The sequence below is a fragment of the Pelodiscus sinensis genome, chromosome 15 (assembly GCF_049634645.1).
Source record: "Pelodiscus sinensis isolate JC-2024 chromosome 15, ASM4963464v1, whole genome shotgun sequence".
NCBI lineage: Eukaryota > Metazoa > Chordata > Testudines > Trionychidae > Pelodiscus > Pelodiscus sinensis.
Window position 1 is genome coordinate 38,193,242 of NC_134725.1, and position 17,436 is coordinate 38,210,677.

Genomic DNA, 17,436 nt, shown 5'->3' on the forward strand with positions numbered 1-17,436 from the left:
ACAAGGCAGTTCATTCGGTTGTATGATGCATATTGTAAACTAGATAGCTGAAGTGCTCAAATATTTGTAAATTAAAATTTGAAATTCTAACTTATTTAACATTTGAAATCTAACATTCAATTTAAATTATTCTAGTTATAATTATAACCTAGATTCTGAGTGAATGCCTACTTTGCTATTTATGCTGACTGTGTACATTTGCTTTTTTATAGTTTGTACTTCCTAATTGGAGTTTGCCAGTTCTGTTGGTTATTTAACTACAACAATGGCAACAAGAGTAGAGATCAGCTCTGCTTTAGCATCCTTAACAACAGTACCTGATGTAAATGACATTACACGTGAGACTAAAACACAACATGCATACATCAGTCCTCTTTTAGATATAAGCAAGAAGGCTAGTGAACCTTCCAATTCTTCAGCACCAATAATTCTTGAAGAAAAAAACAAATTTGGGAGCACTTGGAGACCAGCCACTATGCCTACTCCTGGATCAAGACCAAGGCTTTCTCCAAAGCCATTTTCTAAGGAGAAACCTTCAGATACTTTTGCAATTGTGAAATCTCCCATTACAGCTCTCAAACCAAGTAATTTTGTCCGCAAGTCCTCTGTGTATGGAAAGCCTACTGAAGAAATAACAGCTGCTAAGGTGTTAAGTGGAAATGTCCCACTATTAGTAGATCAGAAATTATTTGAAAATGAAAATAAAGACAACCATGAATTAGTCACAAATATGGCCTTTTATTCAAGTCACAGCAGAAATACTGTGATTCTTTTTGGAACAGCTAGCACTGAAAAATCCAAGGAATGTTTAACTCAAGATAAAAGATCTGTTGATGGGCACAGAACACTTGGTACTATACAAACAAAAGAATGGCAATGTGATGCAAAACCTGAAATATCATCTCAGCCACCTTCTAGAAAACCAGAAGGTAGTCTTCACAGACAAATATCTTTTTCAGCAGACCCCAGACCAGTCTCCTGGAATCCTCACCAATCTGGTGAAGAAAAAGCTACATGCGAAGATCCTATAGGTGAGAGAACCAAAGATCTGGGAAAATATGCCAACAATGAAGTTGGCTTATTAACTGAAGTACAGCAAAAGCTAAATCATAGACCAGTATCTGCTATTTTTTTGGAATTGTTAAAAGATGAAAAGTGTAGCAATTTGGAAGTCTCTGAAGAAAAATCTCCTACAGAGAAATCATGGGTGAGAAAACCAAGGCCTTTGTCCATGGATCTAACTTCCAAATTTGAAAATAAAGACCTGTGCAAGAAAACTTATCCATCTGATGAGATCAAGGAGAATATACCTGTATTTCACTCAACTGGTACAAGCTCTCAAGAACTGTCTGGCATGAGGTCTGAAGCTGAAGAAACAGAATTGAATAAATGTGATCTTTCTAAAGCAAATTTGAAGTGTAACAGTCAGGACACCGGCTTTCTTGATCTTAAAAACAAACCTAGTAAGCAAAACCAGAAAGTCTTTCAAAAAAATTTAGACTCTATCAGCCCAAACTTTACAAAAGATTATGTACAGAACTCTGCAAAGGATAAAAAATATTCTTGGGAAACTAAACAGAAATCTAAAGATGAACAAGATGAGAAAAAAATGGACTTGTACGGCTCTGAAAAAACTAAAGGGATGGCTAATAATAAAAGTGACACAATTAAGGAGGGGAAAATATTGGATCAAAAGGAAACTTCTGGAGTTTCAGTCAGTGAAAATTCTACAGCTTCCTCAAAAAAAGAAAAGTCCTTAAGGGGGAGCGTTAAAAAACACGTCAGTTTGTTTTCTGAGCCAGCAAACAGTGCTACTCCAATGGACACTGAGCCTCTCCTGGCAGCCAGTGAGATGGAAAACAGAAATGTGAACATCCAACAAAGAATCAGAGCACTGACAACAGAAAATGCAGATGTTAAGCTAGGAAATCCACAAAGATCACTTAAGTCACGACCACTTTCTGCCGACCTAATGAAGTAAGTTATGGAAGGGAAGTTTAACACTACTCTTTTCAAGTTTCAGTTAGTACAAAAAAAATAAATTAGATATCACGGTTTAGATAAATTAAATATTAGGTACCACAGTTTCTTAGTTGTACTCTTCCAACATAATTTTTTTTAATCTGTCCATAATACATTTCTCCTGACAGTTACTGCAAAAGTATGCTGTCAATAATATTAATTTTTGCATGCTACCTTTGCAGAAATCTGGGTCTGAGTAATATTAGCTCTCACAGTTGTGTATTTTCAAAGATGTAAAAGATAACCTGAATTTTCATTTGTTCAGTGACTTCCATTGTGTTAGCTTTAATATTTGCTTTAATTTTATTTTCAAAATATTTCTAAATCTTTTGTGCTTGATGCAAATTAGGGCAGATCTTTATCCATCTCACCTAAGTGACACTATTCTATCAGGTTTTCTATCAGACAGGGATTTTATTTCACTACAGGTTGAACCTCCCTGATCTTGCATCCTTGAGACCTGACTGGTCCCAAATGAGGGGATTTCCCAGACCTGGGGAGGTCCCCTGCCACCAGCCTCTGCAGTCTGCCTCCAGCTATGCGTCTGGCCCTGGACAGTCATCCTGCCAGGCTACCTGCTACTGGCTTCAGCTTGATTTCCCTGATTAAGTAGCTCGGATGTGTCCCATTACCACCCAATTATAGAGAGAGACTGCAGAAGTGAAATTTGTTTACAAATTTAACACTTTCAACCTGGGCTTTGAATAAAGATATTAATTGGTTAATGTACTACAAAGCCAGTTTTCCCTGCCTTTGACATATGCATTTTCACATCAAAAGCTATGAATAAGGTAGATCCAGCCTGCTTAATTAGCTTCATTAGCATCGGTTACTGCTTTAGCTGTTATATATACCTTGGATTCTATTATTTCCACTCTAGCATAGCTGATGAAATAGGTTTTACCCATGAAAGCTCATGATTCTACTAGTTTTTAAATGTACAGACTAACACAACTACCCCTAGAACCTTATATCTAGTTTGTTAATTGTAATGAAGGCTTTGGCTTTGTTTGCTGATAAGTTTAGGCATACATAAACCATTAAAACAAGATAAGATTTGTTCTATGACATAAAGCAGTTTTTCCAAAAGTTTTATAAGAAATTGAAGCATTTAAAATTATATGAAATGAAATAATACATCAGATATTGTGCATTTGAAAAATATGCCAATTGGATAACTACCTACAATTGTTTGTTTTCATCCACATGTAAAAGAAATAATATATTTTTGCAACAGGTTTTCAAGTCCAGGATCAGCCAATGAAATTAAACCTGAGAAACCTACTGAACTGAACAGTGACTTTATTAGTGAAACACAAGAAAATCAAAAGGTAAGAAAGTGGTCTTCCAAACAGAATTGTATTAGAAAATGTGTAGCATTATGTCATCACATATGACTATTTAAAGCAACGATTTAGAAACTGGCATTATGAGTAATAAGAATAGCATAATCCTAATTGGTTTACGTTGGTAATGCCTTCTTTAGGCCACCTGGCAATGTTCAGAAATCGTGTACAGGTTTGGTTAATATATATGGGTACAAAACCATAGATCACGACAACAACTTACACTTATTAACTTCTGAAGGACCTTTTATCAATTCAAGCTTTTCTAATATACCATTATATTAAACTTGATTTTCATTTTGTACAAGTTCTTCAAGTAACATTCAGTTCTAATGGTCTATGATAACACAGTTCTGCATAAAGAATGTGATGTGTCTTATGTGTCTTATTCTGCCCTATCTTAAAAATTGATAAATATATACAAAAACATAGTTTTTAAGCATAATATTGAAGTCCTGCACAATCAACTTTTCTGCCTAAAACTGTAAATCTTTGTTTACATGACCATTTAACAATGTTTCTTTAGGCATTTTTTCCCTGAGTCTCCAGATGTTTGGGCTAAAGATGTTAAATATTGACTAATTGAATAGTCGTTGCATTTTGTCCTTGACATCTCTAGTTTGGGCATGGAATTTTTTTTCTTCTTGCCTTATTCTTGTCCACAACACATTTCTGTTTATTTTTTTAAAGAAAAGGGCCAATTTCATAATAAGAGTCAAGTGAGTTATTTTTAAAGAAGAATAATTGAACAATACACAGAAATCCAGACTTTACTTTTTGATAACTTTTTTGGGTAGTGAAAAATTGTTCTCTTCACCAGTTGACCTATATTAGGACTAAATGTTAGAAAATCCAGAAAATCAGAAATTGCAATTTGAGGAAAGATTTAAAAGCTTTTAAAATAAGTTCCATAGTACTAATTTTTTTTTAGTTCATTGAATTAAAACTTTAAAAAATGTAATGGAAAATTTTAGAACTAATCTTTTTCAATGCTTTCTTGTACTCCCACAATGAAAACTATTAAAATGTTCCAATAAAAGCTACAGTACGTAAAATCACTGAATATAGATACTGTGTAAGACCTCTCTAAAACTGTTTTGAAAATAGACATGCGCCCCCCCAAATCTGTTTATCAAACTTAATTTTTCTTTTACACTAGTCTTTTTCTAACAATGAAATGTGCTCAGAATTGCTACCTCACCCCACAGTCCGCGTCAACTCTTCTTCACTGTTTCCTCAAATTGCAATTTCTGATTTTTTTTATAACCATTACTAAAGTTGCCATATTATCTCAGTGACTCCCAACAAGAATGAGTTAATCCTTGCCACACCTTGCGAACAATTATTGTTCTCCTCTTAAAAAGAAAGATTCAGGCACAGAAAGGTTATGTGATTTGATCATGGTTACATAAGAAGTTAGTGACAGATCTGAGGATGTAAGCCTGGGGCGGACTGGCTATCAAAATAGGCCCAGGAAATGGGTTGAGAACAGCCCACTTTTTCACATCAAAGAATTTTTTTAAACTTTACTCTTTGACCCTCATTAACCACACCCCTGGCCCTGTTAACCACGCCCCTGACCCACATTAGCCACACCCCTTGTCTCCCATTAGCCAGGCCTCTGGAGGTAACACTCTTGGGGCAAGATGGACACATGACCAGAAATAAAAGGTGTCATGTGACCCCTCTAAGAACCTTTCCCACTATCCTCCTACCAATAGGGATTAGTTTGGCCCCCACCAACCCACCATCATGCAACTATCCTGCAGTTGCATTAACCCAATGTGTGTGACATTAACTTGGAGGTGGAGAGGCTGGGGGAAGTGTTCCCTCTAAGTGTTTCCTCCCATGAGCAGAATGAATTTTGTGTTGTGCACCAGTAGAGTTCATGTGGCTTGTTTGGATGTGCCACTGTGGCATCCAAGTTTTATTAATAAATATCTTATAAACCTCCACCTTTTCCCTCTGCTGCCATGTCTCCTCCCCTTGGTCCATCAGCTCCCCTGGTGCCTGCTGCCCCCCCAATCCCTCATCCTCCTCTACTGTCCTGACTTGGACTCCTGCCCTTCTCACTGCCCTCAGCCCTCCCGAGACCTGCCCCCCTCCACTAGCCCTTCTCTCCCCCCTATGCCCACTCCTCCAGTAGCCCCACTCTGATCATGTGAGCTACCCCTCCTCATCCCCTCTCCTAACACCTTCCTCTATACACCAGCCCTGCCTCTCTCCTCTGGTGCTGGTCCCTCCCCTGCAGGTGTCTGCCCTTCTGCTTCTCCCCCAGAATTCCCTGGCACCTGTACCTTCCCTTACCGCTGCACCCTCCTGATGTCTCCCCCTGTCCCCTTTGCTCTCTTTTTCTCTGATGCCCACCCCTCACTACCCTTTGCCCCCCATGGTCCTCATGCCCTGTGCCCTCACACAACTTGCTCCATCCCTGCCTTCCTCATGCCCATCCCTTCTTTCAAGCCTTATCCCAGCACCTCCCCTCCAGCCCCCAATGCCCTTCCCCTCTCCACTCCCAGCATCAATCTGTCCTCCCTCCCACTGACACCTCCCCTCCTGCCCTTTTCCTCATTGTCTGCACTTGGACCCCTGGCATTCTGGAGTATAATTTAGATGCACGTAATCACAGCAGATTAAAATATACCATAAAAGTCTGATCTCAGTACTCGTGTTCAGAGCCATAACAAGGGTGGGGCAAGTGGGGGCAGTCGCCCCAGGCGCAATACATTTAGAGGCACAAAATTAGAAACTTAAAATATTATTTCATTTATATCTTTACTATCATCTATTTGCAATCTCAATATATGTGCAATTAACATGTGGTATTAAAAAATAATACCAAAAAAATAAGAATTTTATCATTTTTGGGGGGGGGGGAGCGCAGTTCAGTAGCTTGTCCCAGGTGCAAAAAACCTTAGTTTCAGCTCTGCATGCATTTAATTTTAATTTGTTATTACATCAAAACAATCAAATGGTAAGAAATTCTTATCCAAAGAGCTCCTATCTTGGGGTATGCAAATTTACACCAATATTTGAATCTGTTTGTTAATTTGATTAGGGAAAGAAGAATAAGAGTGTGTGTGTGTGTGTGTGTGTGTGTGTGTGTGTGTGTGTGTACATGTACCTATGCGTATAATACATACTAGATAATATGTTGCAATTCATCTATTTTTTTTTAAACTAAACTTCTAATTGTTGATGCTTTGTTTGTTTGTTTTGTTTAAGAGTAAGGAGATGAAGCCTCCTCCTGGAACAGCTTGTAGTGAGTCCTGTGCTGTTGGTAATCAGTGGAAACCACAACAGACAGTAAAAATATTAGAGAAATCTGGTCAGATTGAAAGAAAAATAAGCTTTCTCAGAGAAAATTTCTCTTTGCCGAATGAAAATTCTGTGTCAGCCATGTGTAACCCTGAAAAAAAATTAAAACCCACCACTCCTGCAGAAAAGACACATTTTAAAACTGTCAGAGCCACCATGTTTGATCACAATGTTCAGAGGCATACTGTTGCTGCTGGTCACTCTGGAATTGATCCTACACGAAAGCTGACTAATGAATTTGAAGGCAAATATGATGTTGCGACATTATCAGAGCATAATAGAAGATCTTGGATGGAAAAAGAATCAGAGGAGAAAACTAGTTCAAAAAGAGAGTATCACAGTCAGTCTGATGTGTCAGGATATGTAGCAGATGCTAAAAAATATGGGAAAACAATTTCTCTAAATGAAGACAAGAGACTTGCCCATGCAGTTCCAGTGGAAGAATATTCTTCATGTGAAAAGTCCACTCCAAAGAATATAGAGGACTCTCTAATTTACCAACGAATAGAGCCAAGATATGAAATCATTCAGACTTTTGGTGAAAGAGCACTTAGTGAAGCTATTACAATAGTTCCGGAAGATAAGGCTGTGACACTCAGAACTAGAAAATCATCTGTGAAAGAGAAGAAAAAACCTGATGGGGATGTCTTACATGTTGATCAGCTGTGTGAGCTAGAAAATAAAACTGACCCATTGCAAGAGGGTAGTTTTATTTCAGAAACTAAAGACATGTTGGAAACATGCACTAAAAAGTTTACTTTTAGAGAATCTAAAGATATCTTTCACAACAAAGGTACTTTCAATGAGCAAATTACAGAGTTGAATAAAAATCAGACTGAACAGGTGTTTGTAACTGAGAGAACATCTTTTGCTACAAACAAAAGTAAGGATGTGAGATCAGCAAATGAAAAAATGGCAAAACTGCATCCTGAAATGCAAAGAGAGAAAAATGAAATATCTTTCTCAGATAAAATAGAGAGCTCTAGTATGACTAAATACTTTTCTGAAAGAGCTAGTATAAAACCATTTAGAAAAGGTGGCTATGAATCCATAGCTGACTTGGGTCAAGATGTGATTTCAACTGGTGCCAATAAACATCAGAGTCAGATTACAGTGTCTGGAAAAAGCCAGTTGTGTAAACCCTCTATGAACCAGCATCCTAGCACAGAAGTAACTGCTGATAAAGAGAAATCCAGCGGTTTTGGATTAAGGAAATATCCAGACTCAAAATGTGTAAGAAAAGAGTTAGGCTTTAATGTTGCTGTTCTTGAACGTGAAAGAACAAAACTGCGATTAGTAGAGCCAGAAGAAAAAATTAGAAGAACCAGTAGTAGTGTTTCTGACATTAAAATTGCAGAAAGATGGCGAAGGAAGACCTTGCCTCAGAACTATCCTAAGCTAGAAGAAGTTAATCTGCTAACTCAAGAGAGTATCAAAATGCTTAGAACAGATTCATTGCAATTTGATGAAGGTGCAATAAAGAATAGAAGTAAAAGAAACAAAGATGGGATAGAATCAAAGGAGGAGAACCAAACAGTTTCAGTCAGTCCTGATGATTATTTGAAGAAGCAGGTTTCACCCTTAGAGCCAAAGGCAACTTATTTTGCAGTTACATATCAGATTCCTGATAACAAAAAAGAAAAAAGCTCTCTTAGTACAGTTAATGCAAATGAAAATAACCAGATTACCACAGAGATTGAAAGTGCACCAATTAACCTGAATTCTGGTTCTTCCAGAAGGTCCAATCTTACATCTCAGCAACCCTATAAAAATGTACTGAGTACTCATTGTAAAGATGATTCCCTAGAAGCATGTGTTAACAAGAATTGGGCTAAAGATGAAGAACAAGATATTCTAAATTTAAAAAAAACTCATCTAGTTCTTGGAGAGGATGATAACAGTAGGTCTTGTGAGAGAGGGCTGGATCATGCTAGAGAGAAAATTATAGATGTGGATGCTTTCCTCTTAAAACAGGACCTGGAAAATACTATTCAAACTGACTTTAAAGATTTTCGAGGAAAAGTCTCCTCATACTATGAGCCAAAATCCACACTATACTCCAGTGATTTACACAAAGACAGTAAACTGCCTACACAAAAGAAGTCTGGGGAAAACAGTCGTGATGTGTTCAGAGTGAAGACTGAAGATAAGTATAGATTTAGAGTTCTTGATATTGATGCTCTTATGGCAGAATATAAAAAGGAATCCTTGAAGGCCAGTAACATTCAAGAAAAAAAAGATGACTCGTTCTCTGATGATCAAAGTATGTTTTATTGGGAGAAGTCAAAGTACAAAAGGAATGTGACTGATAAAACCCTACACAGTTATAACTGGAAAGATTGGAAGGACTTGGATCAATCTACTAGTATTCTGAAACAAGGTACCGGTGCAGAAAAACACCACAGGCCTGAGAACTTAACTCTACATGAAAACAGCAAAGAGAAATTGGAGTCGTATAGCCAAGAATGGAGTAAGCAGAAGTCCAAAGATAGAAAATTTAGTCCTCCCCACTGGGGAAAGCCTAGTTCACTTTCAGACAAACCTATAAATTCATCAGCTGAGCGTACTGATACCAGAAAAAAAACATTTATTATTGATGAGGAACAAGGAGAACATTTAACATCAAGGCACCAAAGTGTGAAGTATACAAATAACAAGGCACAGCCTGCAAATTCTGTTAGTGTGGACCAAAAACTGAAAGTCAATTTGCCTTCTAATTCTTCCTCTGAGGGTGGTGGTAGCTTATTAAAGAATACTTTGTTCACAAAACAGCAATTCCCAGAGATGTCTGTGGACAATGACTGGCACAAAAATGTAACGAGGAGCTCTGTAAATAAGAACAAAGAGAATACAAACAGAACCTCATATGAAAATGACTTTTCTTATAGAAAGAGCAAAGTTGAATGGAATGACTATACATTTGGTTTTGGAAATGCACTGCCAGATTTAAAACGATCGTACTCAGAAAAGAGACGATCTGCTAAAGCAAGAAGCAGCATTCCTCAGGTGCAAGAAGCAAAAGAAAGAAGGGACCAGCACCAATCTAGGCAAAGCTTGCCATTGGAAAGTGAAGAAAATCCACTGAAAAAGGAATCTTTCTCCCATGAAGACAAAAAGGTATTTATAAAGTAGCATTTGATAGAGCACCTCTTATAATTGTGAAAGTGATGAAGATATTTTGTCATGATTACTTTTCATCTTACTGCCTCTGTGTTTGAGTCAGACTCTTACCTGGTGCAAATCTGCTGATATTGGTACCAGTATAAGTGTATGACAGGTGAGGATTTGGCCTTTATATTCTTCTTGCTTCCTTTCTCTTTTAATGTAAAAAATCATAGTTTTACACCTTACGGGGATATTTCCTTAAGGAGCCAATATAATAGCAGATATACAGGCAGTCCCCAGGTTACATCAATTCGACTTACGTCGGATCCCTAGTTACAAACGGGGGGGGGGGGGGGTGCAGCTAGTGCGGGGTGCCTCCCCCACTGTCGCTGCCTCTGGCGGTGCGGGGGGTGCTTCCCCTCAGCAGACCAGGGAGACGCGGAGCGGCTTTTCTCACCGCGGAGGACGCGGGTCTGCTGGGGGGAACAAGACACCAGCCAAAAGGGGGCACTCCAGAGTGGAAAAATTAATTTCCTAGGGAACAGCAGGAGCAGCAGGTGCAGCAGGCAGTGAGACCCATTGTGTTAAAGTCCCCACCTTGGGAACAACAGCTCTTTCCCTCTTCAGCACTAGAGCTGCAAGTATCTTGTTAGCGTCACGTGAAATTAACAAGTCCCTTCCAGCCTGGCAGAGGTGAAGCTGAAAAATTACCCAGTGGTGTGGGTGGGCAAGAATGGGGAGGAGCAGGACAGAAGGGAAGAGGGGATAAGCCCCAACCCCACACCCTGGCTGGAGCGGAGCAGGGGAAGCCCTGAGGGGATGGGTCTGGTTGCAAAGTGGGTGAGTGGACAATGAGGACCCATCTGGGGCTAAACTCCTGTTCCCAACACAGAATTTTTCTTTAAAATTAATCCTGTGGATAGATTCACACATACACTTCACAGGAAGGGATTTCCATTTTCTGCTCAGCAGAATACAACAACAGCTTTGATTGTATCAATATTTCACTGTGCTCTCCAATGACTATTGATTACACTTAATACCCATTTCACTGAACCATCTGTAGCAAATTCTATTTGGAACAGTAATATGCATTGAATAAACTTTTTTTAGTTATAAAAAACAAAGATTCTGACTATTAAATGAATAACTGGGATTTTTCAGGTACCCCAAAAGGAAGATTTGGATATAGCATGAAACACTGAAAGTTATGATCAATTTTTAATTAAAATATCAACCAAAAAAACCTTCATATCAAAACAATATGTGTTTTTCTTAGAATAAGGAAGTTGTATGAGAATGAGGGTCTTTTCCACTTAACTCCAGCTCCCAGTCCCCCCCCAAAATATGTACCAGTTCAGACTTACATACAAATACAACTTAAGAACAAACCTACAGTCCCTATCTTGTATGTAATCTGGGGACTGCCTGTATAGCATCTTTTTAAAAGTTGCAAATTACTTACTAATCATATTAAACTACAGCTTTCATTTGATGTAGAAGTATTGTTTATAAATTACATTCTTAATGCTATAGGCACTAGTAGTTAAATATTTATGTTCACAACTTTATAAATTAGGAAATGTGACTTGTTTTGAATTGGCATCTCAGCTGAGCTGGGTTTTTGATTCATTGAAGAGAAAAACTTTTTTATTGATGTGTTGCTACTTGCCCTCTCCTAATCTCTTCTCTATCTACCACTTTTGTAGTCTGCTGTATTCTAAGTGTTGGCAGAGGAAACTCTATGAAGGGTTCTCCTAACAAAATCATAGAATACTATAATTGGAAAGGAATTTGAGAGGTTATCAAGTCCAATCTCCCACTCTAATGGCAGGACCGAGCACTGTCTAGATCAGGGGTTGACAATCTTTCCGAAGTGGCGTGCCAAGATTTAACCCTCCTGTCCTGGAAGGAGGGGCTCTCTCCACTGTGTGCCCCACTTAGTTTCCTGCCCTGGGCTCTACTTCGGCTTTTCCTGTATGGAGGGGAGGAGCAGCACGCGTATTTCCCTGGAAGCTAGATGTGGCACGGAGCTTCCCCCTGCCCGCAGGAAGCTGGTGCTGGCTCCGGCTCCAATCTTGTGGAGAGTGCAGTGCTGGATTGCCAGCATGGGCTTGTGTGGGGTGTATGTGTGTATCAGGGAAATGGGTGAGGAGTGGGTAGGTGGATAACCCTGGGCATCCAGCCCTGCTAGGGGCAGGGTTCTGTGGGGGCTCTGGTCTGTAGTGCCCTTGCCTTCCTGCCAGAGACCCAGACACCCAGAAGCCAATGTGGCTTTGGGGCAGAGAGTGCTCTTATGTGTTTTCCTCTTCCCTCAGCTGCCTCCGGCACTGCCCAGCCCCAGAGCCACATTCCAGGCAGCACTCATCTTCTGGCACAATGGTTCTCAAACTTTTTGGTCCGTGGACCACCTGGCTCATGCAAATCTTTCCACCGACCACCAGTTGCTAATGGAAACTCACCCTTAATTACATAATTACGCCCAAGCCATTTTGCTAGTGCTGCTGCTAAGGCGAATGGTTTAATTTAAATTATTTAACCAGATTAAGCATTTTAACTTTCTCAGGTTAGTGAATCAAATATCTTAAATCAAGTAAACTATTAATTTATGTTCAACACAAAAGGTTTCAGTGTTTTCTTTATTTATGGCAAGGGTAAGGAACCTTTTTTTGGGTTGAAGGCCACTGACCCATAGAAAAATCAGTTTAGCACTACATAAGAGAGAAGCAAAAAAATTCTTTCAAAAAACCCCCAACCCTCACTGATGTAGCCTCCAATTGAGACAGCTCAGTCCTCTGGTGCTTCAGCCCCATGAGGTGAGAGGAAAGGATAGGGAGGACTGAGGTTCAGGGCTTTTCATAGGCCAGATTTACTTTTTTGGGGTTCTGGAGTTAGTGGATTTTGTGGACCCCCTTAGGCTCTGGGGTGTGAACAAAAATGAGGGGTTCAGAGTGAAGGGAAAGGGCTGCCAGTGAAAGGGATGGGTGTGAAGGATCTGAGCGGGAGGTGGGATGCAGGAGAGAGTGAGGGTGCGAGTCTGGATGGGAATAGGGTGTCTGGCCAGGAGGGAGGGAGCAAGAGCAAAGGGGAGTACAATGTGTGGCTGGAAGGGGAGGGTGCAGGAGCAAGTGAGGGTGTAGTAGGAGCAAGCTGGGGGTTTGGGATCTTGCCAAGGTAGGGGAGTGAGTGAGGGGGATTAGAGTGCAGGAATCTGGACATGAGGAGGGACACTTACCTGACTTTGCATCTTGTTGCAGCAGGAAAAGCCTCTGGAAAGTGTCACTGCTCTGCCGTTCCCCCAGTAGGGTGGAGAAAGGGAGGGCCAGGGAGCTCAGTTCCTGCCTAGCCAGTGAGTAGCTCCTGGGATCCCCACTCCCATGCCCATCCAGTTTATTTACCCTGCCAGAAATGTTGGTTCCCAGCATCCCACCACAGCAGGATTCTCAGGATACTTCACAGACTAAGAGACTGCCAGGAACTGTGCAACATTGACACTAGGGCCGGTTATACAGGAATCTCTTACCTGGTGCAGAGAAGCAGCTGGCCCTGGAGTGGGACAGGGATCCCCTGCTCAGTGCTGAGATGCAGCCATCTCTGGAGTAGAGCTGTGTAAAAGCAGCATGACGCAGTTTAGTGGGTTTCAGGAAGAACTGTTGGTTGACGCTGACCTTGGTTTCCTAATGTGATGCTAAAGGGGTTGATGTTCTGTCCCCAGCTGGGGGCGGGATGTCTAGTTTGTTAGAGCAGGGAGTGATTTCAGAGCAATGGACTGACCTGGGCATCCTTGAGCTCCCTGAGAGCAAGCCAGGCCTATCTCCTCCCCCCACGTTGGTCCAGGGCTTATGCTCTGTCCATCTGTCTGTGCCCCACTCCCTGTCATGGGTCAAGCTGTGTGCAGTTCCCGGGCTCTGCTTCTTGCATAGCCTTGCTTGTGGGGAAGGGCAAGCAGATGTGACTCCAGATCCCATTATCTCTGAGTCTGACTCCATCACATACCAGTCCCCAATCCTCCATTGCCTCCTCATCTTGGCCCCTGCTTTCCCCGCTTCTGGTCCCCACTCCTCCACACCTCCCATGGGGGACAGGGCGGATCCAAGCTCTGTGTGGGGTCCCTGTGGCAGGGATGGGGAGTTGGGGCAGCTCTCAGGGGCACTAGAGGTGGACTCGCCTACCCCATTACTTTCTTCTTAACCAGGCCTCCCTGCATGCTGGCGGGGCTGGGACAGGCGGAGTGGCAGCGGCATACATGCAGAAGTGTGGCCTCAATCCTGGGCTGCGGCTGTCTCAGCTCTGTGCAGGGTCCCTTTGCTGCCCAGTGGGTGGGGAGCTGGGTCTGGGTCTGGTTGGAGCTTTCTTCACCTCCCTTGCCTCCATGCACCCAGAAGCTGGAGCTAGTGCTCCAAGTCTCACAGTTGTGAGGGCTCTCTCCTGTGTGAGGAAGGGTGGGGACTACACTCCCACTGCAGATTGCGCATGCCATTCAAAATGGGCTCATGTGCCACTTACAGCACACATGCCATACATACATTGCCGACTCCTGATCTAGACCATCCCTGATAGATGTCTATCTAACCTGCTCTTAAATATCTCCACAGATGGAGATTCCACAACCTCCCTAAACAATTTAGTCCAGTGTTTCACCACCCTGACGGTTAGGAAGATTTTCCTAATGTCCAACCTAAACCTTCCTTGCTTCAATTGCTTTAAGCCCACTGCTTCTTGTCCTACCCTCAGAGGCCAAGGAGAACAATTTTTCTCTCTCCACCTTGTGACACCTTTTTAGATACTTGAAAACTGCTGTTATGTGCCCTATCAGTCTTTTATAATTAAACAAGCCCAATTCTTTCTGTCTTCCCTCACAGATCAAGTTTTCTAGACTTTTAATAATTTTTATTGCTCTTCTCTGGGCTCTCTCTACTGCCTTTACGTCGTTCTTGAAATGTGGTGCCCAGAACTAGACACAATACTGCAGTTGAGACCTAATCAGCGCAGAGTAGAGTGGAAGAATGACTTCTTGTGTCTTGTTCACAACGTTCCTGTTAATGCATCCCAGAATCACAGTTGCTTTTTTTGCAAAGGTGTCACATTGCTGATTCATATTTAGCTTGTGGTCCACTAGGACCCAAAGATTCCTTTCTGTTGTACTCCTTCCTAGACAGCCACTTCCCATTCTGTATATGTGAAATGGATTATTCCTTCCTAAGTGAAGTACTTCTGAATTTGTCCTTATTAAACTTCATCCTATTTACCTTGGACGATTTCTCCAGTTTGTCCCGATCATTTTATTATGACCTTATCCTCCAAAGCACTTGCAAACCTTCCTAGCTTGGTATCCTCAGCAAACTTAATAAGCATATTCTCTATTCTGATATCTAAATCGTTGATGAAAATATTGAAAGGAATCAGTCCTAAAACAGACCCCGGTGGAACCTCACTCGTTATGTCCTTCTAGCATGACTGTGAATCATTTATAACTACTCTTTGGGCTCATCTAAACTACGAGGAAGATTCGAAAGCGGATATGCACATTTCAGGAAAAGCAGCTTTTTGAAAAAGGGCGGGGTTTGCTGGGGGAAAAAAAGCATCTTGATTACTTTCACTTTCGAAGCTCTGCTTTCAAAAGTGAGATTGGAAGAAGATATGTAAATTACTGTGGAATTTGCATATCCTCTTTTGAATCTTCCACATAGTCTAGGTGAGCTCTCTGAGAGCATTTTCTTGTTACCCTTTGGCTACGTCTAGACTGGCATGATTTTGCGGAAATACTTTTAACGGAAAAGTTTTTCCATTAAAAGTATTTCCGCAAAAGAATGTCTAGATTGGCAAGGATGCTTTTGTGCAAAATCATCCGTGTCAATCTAGACACGCTTTTGCGCAAGGAAGCTCCGATGGCCATTTTAGCCATTGGGCTTTATTGCGCAAAAAATTAAGGTGCCTGTCTACACTGGCCCTCTTGCGCAAGTATTCTTGCGCAAGAAGGTGTATCCCTGAGTGGGAGCGTGAAAGTATTTGCGCAAGAAGCACTGATTTTGTACATTACAAAGTCAGTGCTCTTGCGCAAATTCAAGCGGTCAGTGTAGACAGCTGGCAAAATCTTGCCATTCTAGACGTACCCTTTGTGTCTCTAGCTAGTTTGAGCTTGTTATATGCCTTTGCCTTTCTAATCTTGCCCCTCCATACTTGAGTTATTTGCTTATATTCATCCTTTGTAATTTGATCTAGTTTCCACTTTTTATGCAACTCTTTTTTGATTTTTAGATCAGGTGAGATCTTGGGCTAAGGTGGTCTCTTGCCATATTTTTTAGCTTTCTTATGCAGTGGAATAGTTTGCTTTTGGGCTCTCAGTAATGCCCTTTGAACAAGTGCCAACTGTCTTCAGTTGTTTTTCCTCTTAGTCTTGCTTCCTATGGGACCTTATCTATCCATTCTCTGAGTTTACTAACATGTGCCTTCCTAAAATCCCTTGTCTTTATGTTGCTGTTCTCCCTTCACTATTCCTTAGAATCTTGAACTATATGGTTTCATGGTCACTTTCACCTAAGCTGCCTTCCACTTTAAAATTTTCAACCAGTTCCTCCCTATTTGTTAAAATGAAATGTAGAACAGCTTCCTCCACCTCTATTAGCTTTCTCAATCTTTGGAAATAAGAAATTGTCCCCAATGCAATCCAAGAACTTATTGGATAACTTGTGCCCTGTTGTGTTAGTTTCCCAACATATGTCTGGATAATTGAAATCTCCCATCACCACCAAATTCTGTGCTTTGGATGATTTCATTAGTTGTTTAAAAATCTCATCCACCTCTTCTGGCTGGGTAGGTGGTCTATAGTAGACCCCTAGCATGACATCACCCTTGTTTTTACCCCTTTTAACTTAAGCCAGAGACTCTCAACAAATCTGTCTCCAATGTCTGTCTCAGAACCTATTGCAGTGGAAGGGATTTGAACCTGGATCCCCTGAGTCTCAAGCTAGCACCTTACCTCCTGCTTTGTCATTCTCCCCCCATTAATGAGGAATTAATGTGCATCACTTGCTCATTCAGACCTGTTGCAACTATTGATGCTAGAGGCGCTGAACTGGGTTTACATTTTGTGAAATGGCTTTCAGCATCCACACTATAAAAATTGTTCCAATGCCACTGTGCCCATATAAATATTCATAGAATTACGTTTTTCTGCTTTTCAGTTAGTCTTCCCTGTTTTTTCTGCTTTGGGAACTAACTTTGAGCTTTCTCTGCAGTTCTCTTATTTGAAGAAAATAAACATTTTTAGTGGTATTTTTATATATTCCTTTGAAACAGGACTTTGAAAAAGAATGGACCAAGCAGAATTTTGACAAATCAGGTGGGAAAGACTTGACTATAGTTCCTGTACAAAGAAGAAGCTATAGCTTTTATAAGGATAAAAGAACACATCACTGGACGGTAGGTTATTTATTTGCATATTTCACTCAGAATTAGTTGTCATTTTATAATACAGAAATACCTTTTCCTTGTTTTTAATGTGCAGCTGGTGCAGAACCAACTGCCTTAACATTTAGGTATAGTAGAGACTTGAATTAATTGCTCTAGTATCTGGTACCTCCTGAAATGTCTGGCTCTGTGCAAGTCTTTCTAGGAGTGAGGTTTTTACTTGCTGGCTGTTGGC

At 40.8% G+C, this 17,436-nt stretch overlaps 1 protein-coding gene across 2 annotated transcripts in view; it reads left to right on the forward strand.

The window, feature by feature from the left end:
- Positions 1-17,436, forward strand: part of KIAA1671 (KIAA1671 ortholog) — a 190,068-nt gene that overhangs the window by 41,135 nt on the left and 131,497 nt on the right. For both annotated transcript variants that reach the window (XM_075898866.1, XM_075898867.1), the window contains exons 3-6: positions 213-1,977; positions 3,260-3,353; positions 6,594-9,803; positions 17,091-17,213. In XM_075898866.1, the coding sequence (XP_075754981.1) occupies positions 266-1,977; positions 3,260-3,353; positions 6,594-9,803; positions 17,091-17,213 (5,139 nt within the window). In that variant the 5' untranslated portion in view covers positions 213-265. The remainder of the gene's footprint in view (positions 1-212; positions 1,978-3,259; positions 3,354-6,593; positions 9,804-17,090; positions 17,214-17,436) is intronic.